The 15247-nt window shown below is 41.0% G+C and overlaps 1 protein-coding gene across 1 annotated transcript; it reads right to left on the reverse strand.

Moving 5' to 3' along the window:
• On the reverse strand, positions 2078 to 2443 carry LOC104786418. The gene has a single exon (XM_010511832.1). The coding sequence runs from the start codon at positions 2441 to 2443 to the stop codon at positions 2078 to 2080; it is 366 nt and encodes a 121-aa protein (XP_010510134.1).

Here is a 15247-nt window from a genome sequence, read left to right on the forward strand (position 1 = left end):
ACATCATATGCCTCCACTCCATTATACCATAACTCTGTTAACTCATCGACCAATGGTTGGAGAAAAACGTCAAGACTAGCTCGTGGATGATTCGGTCCTGAATTCAAAATTGTCAGAAACAAATACTCTGTGTTCATGCACATCCCAGGACGCAAGTTGTATGGAGTCAATATCACTGGCCATAATGAATGGTGTTTCGACATCCCAAAAGGATTGAAACCATCTGTACATAATCCAAGATAAACATTGCGCGGTTCTGCTGCAAATGAGGGATGCAATTGCTGAAAATTCTTCCACTCAGCCGCATCTGAAGGATGACACATTAATCCCTCCTCAGAGCTGTGCTCAGCGTGCCATCTCATAAAAGCTGCAGTCTTCTCAGATTGGTACATTCTCTTCAGTCTTTCCGCAATCGGTAAATACCACATCTTACTGAACGGTATTCTTGTTCTTCCTTCACTAGCCTTATACCTTGGTTTGCCGCAGAACTTGCAATGCTCCAACTTCTCATCATCTTTCCAAAAGAGCATACAGTTATCTATACATACATCATATGTACGACACGGTAATCCTAGCTTTCGCATCAAAGTCTCCGTCTCATAGTATGAACCGCTTGCCTGATTACCCTCTAGTAAATACTCCGTAAACAGTCCTGTCCATGAATCCATACAATTTTCAGACAAATTGTAGTCGACCTTATTGTTCATGAACCGAGCTGCCAACGATAACTGCGACTGCCCTTCCCGACATCCATCATACAGTGGCGTGTTTGCAGCAGCTAGCATATCATAAAACCGTTTTGCTTCTTGGGTGGGTTGTTCATGAACATGATCATTTCCACTTTCATGTTCATGATACTCGTTATATGGTATAGAACCATAAAATGCATCATTCACCATCCCAACATATATATTCTCCCCATCAAATCCTATTGGTGCACTAGCACTAGCATAATCTGTATTATTAGCATAATGACTACTAGTTCCCTCCCCAACAACATCATAATCTTCACCATGTTCATACCATACATAATAGTTAGGCATAAACCCCCTACTTAGCAAATGATTCGAAACAGAGGCAGCTTTCAAAGACTTCGAATTGTGACATACTACACAAGGGCAGTAAAACCTACCTCTGCTATTTTGTGCATGGCTACAGGCAAAATCGATGAACTCTTCCACACCCGCCGAATAATCCGATGAGATATGATTAGTGAACGGATCGATCCGATTGTACATCCATGCTCTTGAAGGATTGTTCCATATTATTATTATTATTTTTTTCTCTCTTTTTTTTTTCTTCCTCTCGATTTTTTTTTTATTTCTCACGTTTTTTTTTTGGTTTCTTTCTCCCGTTTTTTTCTCTTTAGAGTCGATGTAAATGAAAGAAGAAGTGGTGGCATATATATAAGAGAAATTTTGCCACTGTTTTGCGACTATTATAGAAAGAGTCACAAAATTTCAGTTCACCTAACACACTTTAAGCACGTTTTTTGCCGACATGGTGCGACTCTTTTGCGACCGTTTTCAATGTACTCGCAAAAGTTGAGTACAATATCTTCCCCATTCTCAATGTTTTTTGCCGACATGCAGTGACGACTTTGCTACTAAATGATACTCCAAAAAGTCGTTGCAAATAAGTCTCTATTTTGCGACTTATTTGCGACGGCACTCACGTACCAAAATTGCAGTTGCAAAGTAGTCACAAAATGCATCTTGTTTTGCAACGAAATAACATCAGTTACAAAAGAGTATGTATTCGGTCCCAAAGGTGAGACGTTTTTGTGACTGTATTGTTTCGTCGTAAATTTGCGACGGTTTTACTTCCGTATTTTGAATAGTCGTTAATCGGTATTAAAATAGTCGCAAAACCGTCGCAAATATTTGTGACTAAACAATCAGTCACAAACAGTAGTCGCAAATGGCATGTTTTCTTGTAGTGTAGTACCTAGTGTGGAATTATTAAACTGAAGGAAAAAAATCAATTAACAAACATCGAATGCATATTATACTAGACCCAAAGCGGAAGTCACGAATACTACTACTAGCTAGACCAACCAAAAACGTTGTCGTTTTTTTCATCGAAGAGGAAACCAACGTTCTTGAAACTGAGATTGATGAGAAACCATGAAGAAGAGAAAGACAAACATGAAGGCCGCTCCCCATGGCGTTTCTCCGGCTCTATACAAAGACTCTCTTTCACTCAGAGGTATCAACGACGTCATCTTCCCTCTTACACCTCCATCGTCGGATAGAAAATGGACGGCCAAGAGCAAAAGCAGAGGAGATGCCATGAGAGCAAGCTTGAACTGATCCGTAAAACCTTCTATGACTGGTTCGTAACTCGCGTACCATGAGATCGTTACGAACATGAATAGGATCAAGACGAAGACGCAGAGTTGTAATGGAACTGGAGTACTGCTTCCTTCTTGATATCTCCCCATTTAGACTCTTGATTGTTGTTTATTTGGTTTCTATTGAGATGGTGAGATTTTTGTTGTTGTTGTAGAGAGAGACTTTGATGTTTGAGTTTTGATATTAAGAAGTTGGAGGTGTTGAAGTTGGTTTAATATAGAGAACTTCATTAACAATTAATGTTTGCTTCGGATTCTACAAGAATATAATTAAGTATGTTTGTATATATAATACAAATTTAATTTATACAATACCGGACCGTCTAAATATATATTTATATTATTTTTCAGCTAGGTTTATGAATCAAACTGGATTAACCATAGAGTGTGAGTGAAACTAACTGACATTTTCATACCAAACAAAAAGAAAAAACTAAACGAAACAAACTAATTACGAGATCTAATTTATTTTCTTGAAAATGTGATTTAAAATATATGTTGAATAATATGATATGAGCAACAAATTTTGGTATTTCTATAATATAGTTTGATATATAAGTATTTGATTTTACTGAAATCACTGAACTGAAATAAGCTTAAAAATTGTAGAATAAATCCTATTATAATTGCAGAAATCTTCTCATTTTTTTTTGGTCAACTGCAGAAATCTTCTTTATGCAAAAGAAATAAATAAAGCTTATTATTATTTGTGTACTATATCTATACTATTAATTGGGAGGCACATTTAGGCATAAAAAAGACAATTAACCATGTATGACATGAAATACCCCTACGAAATAAAAAGAGAAAGAACAAAGAAAAAAACAATTGAGAACAAAGAGGTAATCTTATATGAACAATTCTTGGGTTCTCTCCTAAGGCGAATCCCTTTGTTCACTTCTCTTTATTTTAACCAATGAAAATATGACATGTCATAATACATTTAAGAACTTATTCATTCAACACCTTATTAAATAAGGAAACAAAATCTGTATATATTATCATAAAAATTAAAAACTCAAACCGTTTTTTCATAAACCCAAACCGATATATAGTTTCATTCTAGAAAAATACTTAGGTTCACTCCTAAGGTGAATCCATTTGTTCACTTCTTCATTTTTTAACCAATCAAAATCTTTTATATATTATTTTATTTTAAAAATAAATCAAAACTAAATTAAAAGGCAAAACAAATTAAGGAAACAAATTCTGTATACTTTTAATTAAGGAAAGTTAAATATTGGGTTGGTTTATATTTTACTATTAGAACAAAAATATGTGTCGGTTTGGGTTTACAAATGAGGTGGTTAGGGTTTAGATTTTACAATTAGAATGAAATTATATGTCGGTTTAGATTTACAAATAAAGTGATTAGGGTTTAGATTTTATAATTTAAACAAAATTATATATCGGTTTGGGTTTACAAATAAAGTTGTTAGAGTTTAGATTTTATAATTAAAACAAAATTATATGTCAGTTTGGGTTTACAAATAAAGTGGTTAGGGTTTAGATTTTATAATTAAAAAAATATATATATGTTGGTTTGGGTTTACAAATGAAGTGGTTAAGGTTTAGATTTTACAATTAAAACAAAATTATATATCGGTTTGAGTTTACAAATGAGATTGTTAGAGTTCAGATTTTACAATTAGAATGAAACTATATATCGGTTTGGGTTTATGAAAAAACGGTTTGAGTTTTTAATTTTATGATAATATATACAGATTTTGTTTCATTATTTAATAAGGTGTTGAATGAATAAGTTCTTAAATGTATTATGACATGTCATATTTTCATTGGTTAAAATAAAGAGAAGTGAACAAAGGGGTTCACCTTAGGAGTGAACCCAAGAATTGTTCATTAACTTATCAAACCGAAATTATTTTCATAGCAAACAAAATATTAGGAAAATAGTAACTGAAAATCTTTAATTGATTACATAGAATAATCGACTAATTTATCTTAACACATAAGAGGATTATGTATGATTTTTCTACCATCGCAACAAACCACCTTCATTACTACTATAAAAACCAAACAAGACATCATAACAAAGAAACACATCAAACCTAATATAACAACTCAGAAAGTCACCTTGATAGTATAGATGGCCGCCAATGATGGTATCACTCATGTGTCTGATATTAAGCCCTTGAAAACAGCATCGAAGATCAGAGTCAATGGTAGATGCTATCATGATCATAGTTGGAAGGATTTTTCAATCAATTCTCTATGTTGAAAAAGGATACCATCTACAATGGACATGATAATTGTAAGGTTGACAAGGTTTGGTTAAGCATTTCTTACTGCCCATTGTAAATCATTTGCTATATAATATATTAAGTCTAACTGAAGGTGCACTAATCATGTTTGTTTTCTAAATTTTTTTCTAAAACAGGTTGATGGTGCTCTTCATAGATTTAATAGCATTCCAAAACAATGAATGCTGAAACTGTCCCCAAAACATGTAGGAATTATCATTTGCAAAAACTGCTCAAGTGTCTAAGCGTTTTTGATTAAATAGCTTTTGTCACGGATTTTTAGTATTAAGTCAAATCTGTGTTGATTAGTTTGTAATGAGAAGTTAAGAGGCTTAATAATACTAACCTCTTATTTGTATATAATGGCATGTGCTTGCATATGCATCTCTTGCCTTGCTTCATATTGCTTGCATATGCATCTTTTGGTCTTACTAAATCAACCTGACAATAAAGAAATTGATTTTGTTATCATTGTCCAATGAAAGAGTAAACAGGAGAAAGAAAAAGAGAGATTATATTAGAAAGGTCATGTAAATCATCTATTATTAGAATCCTATTAAGTAAATCGTAGCATCACATTTATATTATGTGGACCCATTATCAGGTATGCAAGAACCATTATCTAGGGTTTAGGGTTTATAACTAAAAAGGTTGAATTCTAATTCACTTACTTTTGACCCTGGAATCTGAGAATCTAATGAATATTAGATTAAGTATAGCTTAAGTATGAAGTAAATCTTGGATTCAATAATCGCATGAAAGAATAGATGATGGTGATAATGGTACTATGCAAAAGCAATAAAATAGGATTTCAAAGTCATGAATTAGTTGATTTAGTTTTTCATAGTTATTTTTTTTTTGGCAAACCAAATACTTTCATTAATTAAACTTAGGTCCTTACACTAAGGGAATTTTGGAAAGCAGCCTTTGATAAGGCATCTGCCTCTTTGTTTTCCCCTCTCGGTACAAATCGAAATCGAATTTCAAGAAAATAAGAACAGATAGTCAGGATATCATGTTGAATCCCGTGGAGCTCATTCTGTCAAGTTCCGAAGTTAATGGCTTCGATCAATTGAGATGAGTCTGAAGCTACAGAGAGTTTTGTGAAACTTAGAGCCAAAGCATGTCGCAAAGCATGTATCATAGCAAGTCCCTCCGCCAACAAAGGTGATCCTACATGAGACACTGCAGTGGATTCCGGTACTTTAATTCCCGAGTTATGGTTGGAGAAGAGCCATCCTAAACCCACTTTTTGGGATCTCGTTTCCCAAGCCGCATCGGTGTGGAGATTCATACAATCCGATCTGGCTGTGGAGTTGTTCTCTTTTGTACAGACTTGCTTTGGTTTCGAGGTAAGAATTTGGGCATTCTGCCATTATCGTCCTAGGGAAATTGCAGCGGATATGGTATCCCTCGGTGGGTCATGTCGCTTGGAGAATAGTTTATTGTTCCGCTCCTTCCAGATCTTCCAAAGAATCCAAGGATGGAGAGGGCCTTGTCCGACCCTGGAAGGTGGCAATACCGTGGCGTTGTGGAGATATTCAATGCCCTCTCTAACAGTTGTGAATTGGTGCGGGTTCAAAGGTTCCTTCAGGGGAGCAAGTCTCTGGACTTCTTTTGCAAAGTCGCATGAAAAGAAGAGGTGGAGGGTGGATTTGAGGTTGCCACAAAAAGGACAGTTGGCCTCGGCGTTTATTCGTCGTCTCCTCATGTTCTCTCCCACCGGTAAGGCATCCCTCATCAATTTCCACATGAATAATTTTAATTTTGGTGAGCAATGGGATCTCCAAATGTGGACGTTCCAACTAAATCCGCTAGTTAAATCATGCAGGGATCCACTATCTGGTTTGTGGACAATACTCTCATAGTAACCAGATTTAGCAGAGTAGATACCAGAGGTCGTTGGGAGCCAAGCGTAGGTATCTTTTGCCCCTAGTGTACTCGGTTTGATCTCCAGGATTTGATCAGCATATCCTGGGAGGATTTCCTGGAGTTTTTCTCTATCCCAGTCCATGGTGATGGGAGATATCAAGCATGCAATAGTGAGGTTTGCAGTATCTTGCGGAGGTGGTCCCATTGGGGTTATTGGGGAGGTAAGGGAGATCCATGGCTCGTTCTAGATCAGTGTATCCTTTCCATTACCAATAATCTTCCCTAATTGTGATTTCAGGAGATCTTTCCAGATTATTACACCCCTCCAGCCATGGGAGGAGGAGGAGGGAGCCACACTATCTAGAAATGGATTGGAATGACAGTATTTTCCTAGGAGCAGTTTTGCTAAGAGACATTCAGGGTTTGTGAGGATTCGCCAGCTGATCTTAGCTATAAGGGCATAATTAAAGCTCTGTAGATCTCTAAATCCGAGTCCCCCTTCTCCTTTTGCTCTTGTAAGTTTTTTCCAAGCTACCCAGCACATTTTCTTCTTCTCCATTTTTTCGTCCCACCAGAAGCATGTTAACACCGATTGTATACGCCTGTACAGGGAGTTGGGGAGTTTGAAACACGACATGGAGTATGTTGGCATGGCTGCTAGGACAGATTTTAGTAAAGTAATATTCCCAGCTGCCGAGAGATAGCGGGTTGACCAACTACAAGCTCGTTGTCGAATTCTATCCACTATACTAGTGAATAGATCTTGCTTCTTTTCGCCAAAGAGCTCAGGTAAACCCAGATATTTGCCTAAACCACCCTCCTTTTGTATGCCAAGTTTGGTTTTAATTCTCTCTTTTGTCTCCATTGGGGTTTTTGCAGAGAAGGTTATGGCTGACTTGTCTGCATTGATCTTCTGTCCTGAGGCTGCTTCGTATTGTTGCAGGATTTGCATCAGCGTATGGCAGTTAAGGTCATCAGTCTTGTAGAAGAACATAGTGTCATCAGCAAAAAGTAGGTGGTTGATTCTTGGGCTCTGCTTCCCCACCTTTATACCTGTGAGTTTTTTCTCTCTTTGCGCTTTTTGGCAGAGGCCCGTCAACACTTCACTACAGAGAAATGAATTTATACGGGGAGAGTGGATCTCCCTGTCGTATTCCTCTCTGAGGGGTTACCAATTCTTGAGCAGATCCATTCACAAGGTATGAGTACCTTATAGTTGTGACACATTATAGGATCCAGTTAATCCAAGTCGCATGAAAACCCATCCTTTCAAGGACTGCATTGATAAATTGCCATTCGATTCTATCATAAGCCTTACTCATGTCTGTTTTCACAGCCATGCAGCATATTTGTTTTGCAGACGAGGAGTGAAGGTAATGAAGGACTTCATGCGTAATGAGAACATTGTCAGAGATCACTCGTTGGGGAACAAAGGCGGATTGATTCTCTGCAACCAGTGTATGCAGGATGGGTTGTAGTTTTTTGGTAAGGATTTTAGATATGATCTTATAATAGACTGTGCATAGGGCTATTGGTCTGTAGTCTGCCATCCTCTTAGGGCTCTTTATCTTTGGTATCAGTCTAACATAAGTGTTATTGATGTTGTTTGGCAGGGTACCCGAGATAAAGAAGCTTTGAACTTCTGAGATGATCTGAGGGCCTACTGTGCTCCAGTTTGTTTGAAAGAAGCTGGCTGAGAAACCATCTGGGCCTGGTGCTTTGTCCGGTTGGATAGAGAAACAGGCTGATTTGATTTCCTCAGGCAAAGGTATGGTGATTAGATCTGCATTTGTTTCCTCTGAGATTCGATGGGTTATGGCTTCCTCAACAGTTGCAGTGTTTCCGGTTCCCTTAGATTTGAAGAGGTTTTGGTAGTATTCCGTGATGGTATCTAAAATTTGATTTTCCTCATATCTAGCATGTCCATCATCGTCCTCTAAAACCGAAAACTTATTCACAGTCTTGCGGCCTTTTGTAATGGCATGGAAGTAACCCGTGTTTTTATCTCCAAGTGTAAGCCACAATTGTCTGCTGCATTGCTTCCAGAATTCTTCTTCTGCCTTATACGCTTGTTCAAGTTCATCGTTGATTAGAGCTAAGTGCATTGGACTTGATTCTTGACTGGCCATGAGTTCTTCTAGCTTTTCCTGAGCCGTCACAATTCGCTGCTGACTATTCTGATGGTGCTTCTTTGACCATAGAATGATGGCTTTCCTGCAGCGATTGATCTTTATTTCGATTTCCTCTGGTTCTTCCGGTTTCCACTGGTTCCGGACCAGTTGAGTAACCTCTTTGTTTTGTCTTAATCTTCTGTCGTATCGAAACAAACCCTTTTTCCTTTTATAGTGCAGGTCGAAATAAGTCACTAGTGGACCACTAGTTATTGGTATTCTGTACGGACCTTTTTTAAAAAAATAATAAATAATAAATATAATATAATAAATAAACTACAACTAGTGGTCCCATATCCACTAGCCACCTAACCACAATCACAATCAACAACGGAATAACAATACCAATAATAATCTAATAAATATAAATAGCAGAAAACATAGAACCAGCAACCTAGCAATGTTCTAATGACTCAACTCTAGCAACCTAGCAATGCCTGACAACATCAAACCGAGTTCCAAGAACATCCTCCTCTTCATTGCCCTGATTCCACGATCACACTTTGCCTTTACCTGCACCACAAACACACATTGCAATGCATGAGTATTTTATAAACACTCAGTAAGGCAATCCTCCCATCTACTGGGCTATACACACAAGCAATAGAGTCATCTCTAACCATCAAACAACAATCAACAAACAACAATCGACAAACCAGGACTCTGCATCGACCGACACCAACATGCATCGACCGACGCCACATGGGGATGCATCGACCGACACAGAAGCTGCATCGACCGATGCAAGTTACACTTGCATCGACCGACACCCAATCTGCATCGACCGACGCATGCTCGACATAACACGAAAACCCTAGAGTTTTACGCGCCGTCCTCGCACTTGCATCGACCGACACAAGATATGCATCGATCGATGCAATGCCAAGCATCGTGTTTTCCCCGAAGCTTCTCGCCGGATCTTTGTTCCTACAATCACAAAACTCGATCCAAAGCCACAAGAAAGCTTCCTAACGTCCATAGCAATGATCTAACAAGTCTAACATCACACAACAAGCAGATTAAAGAGTTAGCTTAGATAAGCCATGGTCATGCACTTACCTTTGCCACAGAAGAATCTGAACCTCAAACAACCAAGAACATGCTCCTAGGAAACTCCTACAACGATCCCAGCTACAGATCTCTACAGGAACAGCTTGAATGCTCAAGAACAGTTCCTCTCTTCTCTTTTCTCTCAAAAACGGCCAAAGTCATCCAATGAGACAAAAAGGAACGACTTAAGGGTTTCTTTTCCCTTTTGCCCAAAACGCAGCGTTTAACTTAAGTCAAAACGCACGAAATTGAGTCAGCATTGACCGATGCTCCACCTGCATCGATCGATGCACATCCCAAACCGGGATTCCAGTTCGCGGATGTTACAATTCTCCCCCACCAATCTAGATTCGTCCTCGAATCTCGAGCAACCATCAGCTAAGGACTCCGGTGCAACCGTCTCCACGGCCCGCACTCCTCCGACCGATCTACAGAAGGTCACCTCTAGGCGATAGACTCACGCTCCAGGCGTCATTTGCTCTCGACTTTTTGGACTTTCCTTTACTCATAGTCCTAAACAGCCCGCCACAAAGGCCACACAATGGCTAAACAGCCCGCCACAAAGGCCATACAATGTCTAAAAAGACCGCCACACATGGCACACTGACTCGAAAGTCCGCCACTAAGGCCACACAAGCCCTTCCAAGGCTCTCCACCGCTAAAATGGACAAATTCTAACTCCCGAAAAACTTTCCATATTTAGCACTTTCCATTTTTGGAAACTTCTATTTCAGGAAACTTTCCTAAAAAAACCCCGCCTCACGGAAACTTTGTACCCCGAGCACCACCTCATCTTGTTACTGAGTCGCACAACCAACCACCCCAAGAGACCGAGTAAACAAGAGAGATGGGCTAGAATACTCCATTCCCGCTCCAGCCACGGATTACAACTGGGACCTAGCTAGACAAGTTCAAGTTGCAGCTTGCTTCTCATACCACTTCTTAAACCTTGCCTTCATCTTCGCCTCAGGCTCCCAAGTCTGCTCCTCAACACCATCACAGTCCCACAGGACTCTCAACGAAGGAATCTTCTTCTTCCGAAGTTCCTTGATCCTCCTCTCGAGAACCCTTACTGGTCTCGCCTCCAATGTCATGTTAGGCTGAAGATCCTCAGGAATCTTAGCCAACACCCGCTCTCCCTCACGGAGACACTTCCGCAACATAGAAATGTGGAACACCTTGTGGAACGCACGCATAACCTCAGGCAACTCCAGCCTATATGCTATCGGTCCCACCCGCTCAATCACTCTGAACGGACCCATAAACCTTGGACTCAACTTAGTCTCTGTCAATGACCTGTTCAGACCCCGCAACTTGGCCATCTTGAGGTACACTCTTTCTCCCACCTGAACCTCAAGATCTCTTTTCCTCTTATCAGCATAACTCCTCTGCCTATTCTAGGCCTCCTTCATGTTCAGCTTGAGAACCCGAATCTTCTGTGAGGTCTCCTGAACAAAACTAGCACCAAACATGCTCCTCTGCCCCACCTGAGTCCAGCATAACGGTGTACGACATGGCCTCCCATACAAAGCCTCATAAGGAGCCATCTTAATACTCGCCTGGTAACTGTTGTTGTAAGCAAACTCTACCAGGTTCAGGTGATCTGCCCAATGGCCACCCCAATCCAACACACATATCCTCAGCAAATCTTCCAGCGTCTGGATCGTCCTCTCTGACTGTCCATCAGTCTGAGGATGATAAGCGGTACTCATATGCACCTTAGTGCCCATCTCTGCCTGGAATGCCTTCCAGAACACCGAAGTGAACTTAGAATCCCTATCAGACACAATGCTCGCTGGCACCCCATGCAATCTGACTATCTCTCTCACATACTTATTAGCCAAGACCGCTGCTCCATCAGTCTTCTTAATGGCCAGAAAATGTGCTGACTTAGTCAACCGGTCCACAATGACCCAAATAGCATCAAAGGTTCGTGACACTGGCAATCCTACCACAAAATCCATGGTGATCATATCCCACTTCCACTCAGGAATGGGTAAACTCTTTAGTAAACCGCCAGGAACCTGATGCTCAGCTTTCACTAGCTAACACACATCACACCTCGAAACCCAACCAGCCACATCCTTCTTCATCCCGACCCAGAGATAGTACATCTTGAGGTCACGGTACATCTTAGTCGCTCTTGGATGAATAGAAAACTTGCTCGCATGAGCCTTTCTCAGAATCTCCTGCCTCAACTCCTCATCCTTGGACACACAAACCCGACCGTGCACCAAGATAGTACCATTATCTGAGACCTGATACTCTGAATCTACATCCTTTGAAGCATTCACCAGCCCCAAATCCTTCTCCTGAGCCAACCGCACCCTGCTCAGTAGATCTGCTCTATCAACCGCCTCCAAACCAAATGGTTCCTGAGACACAGCACACAAACTCAACGCACCGATCTCTCCTACCAGAGACTCCATCTCCTGCTCCTGAGCCGAAGCTACCCTCTTCCGACTCAGAGCATCTGCAACCGAGTTAGCCTTACCAGGATGATAGGCTATCTCCAAATCATAGTCTGCCACAAGTTCCATCCACCGCCTCTGCCTCAAATTCAACTCAGGCTGAGTGAATATATACTTCAGACTCTTATGATCAGTAAACCCATGTACCTTTGCTCCATAAAGATAAGATCTCCAAATCTTCAGGGCAAAAACTACAACACCCATCTCCAAATCATAAGTAGGATAGTTGACTTCATGCTTCCGCAACTGTCGCGAAGCATAGGCAATCACCTTCCCATGCTGCATCAGAACACACCCCAAACCAACTCTAGATGCATCTGTATAAACCATATAGGGTTCTCCCTGCTCAGGCAAAGCCAACACTGGCCTAGTAGTCAACATCTCCTTAAGGCTTTCAAAGCCTTCCTCACACTCATGTGACCACACAAAAGGCACATCCTTCCTTGTCAGCTTAGTCATAGGGCGTGCTCTACTTGCAAAACCCTGCACAAACCTCTTGTAATAACCTGCCAAACCAAGAAAAATCCTGATCTCGGTGGCATTCAGCGGTCTAGGCCAAACCCTGATAGCCTGAATCTTCTCTGGATCTACAGAAACCCCCTTTGCAGAAACAATGTGACCCAGAAAACCCATCTCACGCTGCCAAAAACTACACTTGCTCAACTTGGCAAACAACTCCTGCTCCCGCAGCTTCTGCAGAACTGCCCTCAAATGAACTGTATGCTCCTCAGGACTCTTAGAATAAACCAGGATATCGTCGATGAAAAATGATGACAGACACGTCCAGAAACTCTTGAAACACGCTGTTCATCAATCTCATAAACGCTGCTGGCGCGTTAGTCAACCCGAAAGGCATCACCACAAACTCATAATGCCCATACCTCGTCCTGAAAGCAGTCTTCCTCACATCTGCCTCATCTATCGGTATCTGATGATATCCCGACGCCAGGTCTACCTTAGAGAACCAAGTAGCACCCCTCAACTGATCCAACAACTCATCAATCCTAGGAAGAGGGTACTTATTCTTCACAGTAACCCGGTTCAAATTCCGATAATACTCAAGTTTGCCGACATCAACTAGCCGCCACCTGAATATCAACCCTCTTGTTCGTCTAAGAACCTCTAGTAACTTGCCACTTAGGGAAACTTCCACAAGATAACTTATTCGAGAAATAGCTTTCCTCTTGGCAATTCTCCCCAGCAAATCATCAATACAAGCGTAATAAAACAAACAAGTACCATACGTTCGCATATTCTGATTCACCGCATCAAATGCTTTGCAGGCCGCTAACTCAAACCACTTTACTTATTCCCTTTAACAAACTTACCAAAACCTCGAATCTAACAACCCTGTCCATCTCCAATGAACTTCATCCAACATCGTCGCAACGATTAGTTTATCCTGCCATGAAGGCTTCTCTTGAATCTTATGTACCTGGCAAACATGCCACCCAATCCTGGCACATCATCCACACATTCATGACCACACCCGTCATAAAACCCTAGCCCACCGGCCAACATAATCCTAAAATCCAAGATTAAACCACCATCACTCTCGAGGTCTACATTCCATCGTTATGTTTATACTCATGTTTACATTGCTTGCTCCCAACTCCTCCACTCTTAGGTCGCAACCTTCGAGCCATACCGATCTCACTCTCAGACCAGCGTCTTCGAGTTACACCGTCTCACTCTTGGACCACAATCCTCAAGATCTCGGTATCAGGGGAACTACCAATCCCCTCAGGAGAACAACATCCCCTTAGCTACTCTCGGAGCCCTCAGCCCCTCGAGCTATCGGTATTCAGGGGAATCACCATCCCCTCAGGAGCAACAATCCTTAATGACTATAAACATCTCTCGACACAAAGTACATCCTGTGGTCCGAGTATAACATTGCAATGTTACACCTGCCCACTCAACAACTAATATCCAACTGGATTAACCTTCAAACAGAGAAATATCTGCTCCAACTGCATATGTCCACCTATCCGCCTCTCTAGGCCCAATACCCCTTGAGAGTAATCTCATACCGTCATCTACAACTGCTCATCCTCTTAACATAAGATGGAAAGTCCTTAACATCCGCAGCCCTCGGCTGCACCCCCGCACATGCGGCACAACTGGAGCCTACACTGGTACCCTTCTCGGTAACCGCTCCAACAGCACGTCAACAGATCCGCCAAGCGATCCTCTCGACCCTGAGCTCCACCTGCTGCAATCCCACACCTGGGTTCCCAGCACCCCCGGCACGCTCATCGACTAACCCCCTCTGGTCCCTCCTGATACGCTTGTGACCCTCTGACGTACTTCCTCGTCGAACTCTGGACCACACACTCGCTGGCATCGGGACACGCTCGACAATGACCACAACCACGTCCCCATCCACGACCAACAACTCAAACACCTTAACCACTGATCTTCCAAGAACAGAGGCTAACAAGCATAAAACAAATCAATACCACAAAAAAAAAAACATAACAATAACTCACCGTGGAATCTCATTGAAGGCTCGAAGAAGATGTTCTAGGACTCCATGCCACACACAATTGACTAACTCACATAATCAATCAATGCATGCAAATCCCAAACATATATAGCACAAAGCCTAGTGAACCCAAACCTAAAACCGTAAGGGCTCTGATACCAAAATGAAAGGACCGACCTTTTTTTAAAAAAATAATAAATATAACATAATAAATAAACTACAACTAGTGGTCCCATACCTACTAGCCACCTAACCACAATCACAATCAACAGCGGAATAACAATACCAATAATAATCCAATAAATATAAATAGCAGAAAACATAGAACCAGCAACCTAGCAATGTTCTAATGACTCAACTCTAGCAACCTAGCAATGCCAGACAACATCAAACCGAGTTCCTAGAACATCCTCCTCTTCATTGCCCTGATTCCACGATCACACTTTGCCTTTACCTGCACCACAAACACACATTGCAATGCATGAGTATTTTATAAACACTCAGTAAGGCAATCCTCCCATCTACTGGGCTATACACACAAGCAATAGAGTCATCTCTAACCATCAAACAACAATCAACAA

The sequence above is a fragment of the Camelina sativa genome, chromosome 5 (genome assembly GCF_000633955.1).
Source record: "Camelina sativa cultivar DH55 chromosome 5, Cs, whole genome shotgun sequence".
NCBI classification, from domain to species: Eukaryota; Viridiplantae; Streptophyta; class Magnoliopsida; order Brassicales; family Brassicaceae; genus Camelina; species Camelina sativa.

Excerpts from the sequence above, each read along its gene's own strand:
- LOC104786418 (XM_010511832.1), bottom strand. The coding sequence starts at position 2,443 with ATGGGGAGATATCAAGAAGGAAGCAGTACTCCAGTTCCATTACAACTC.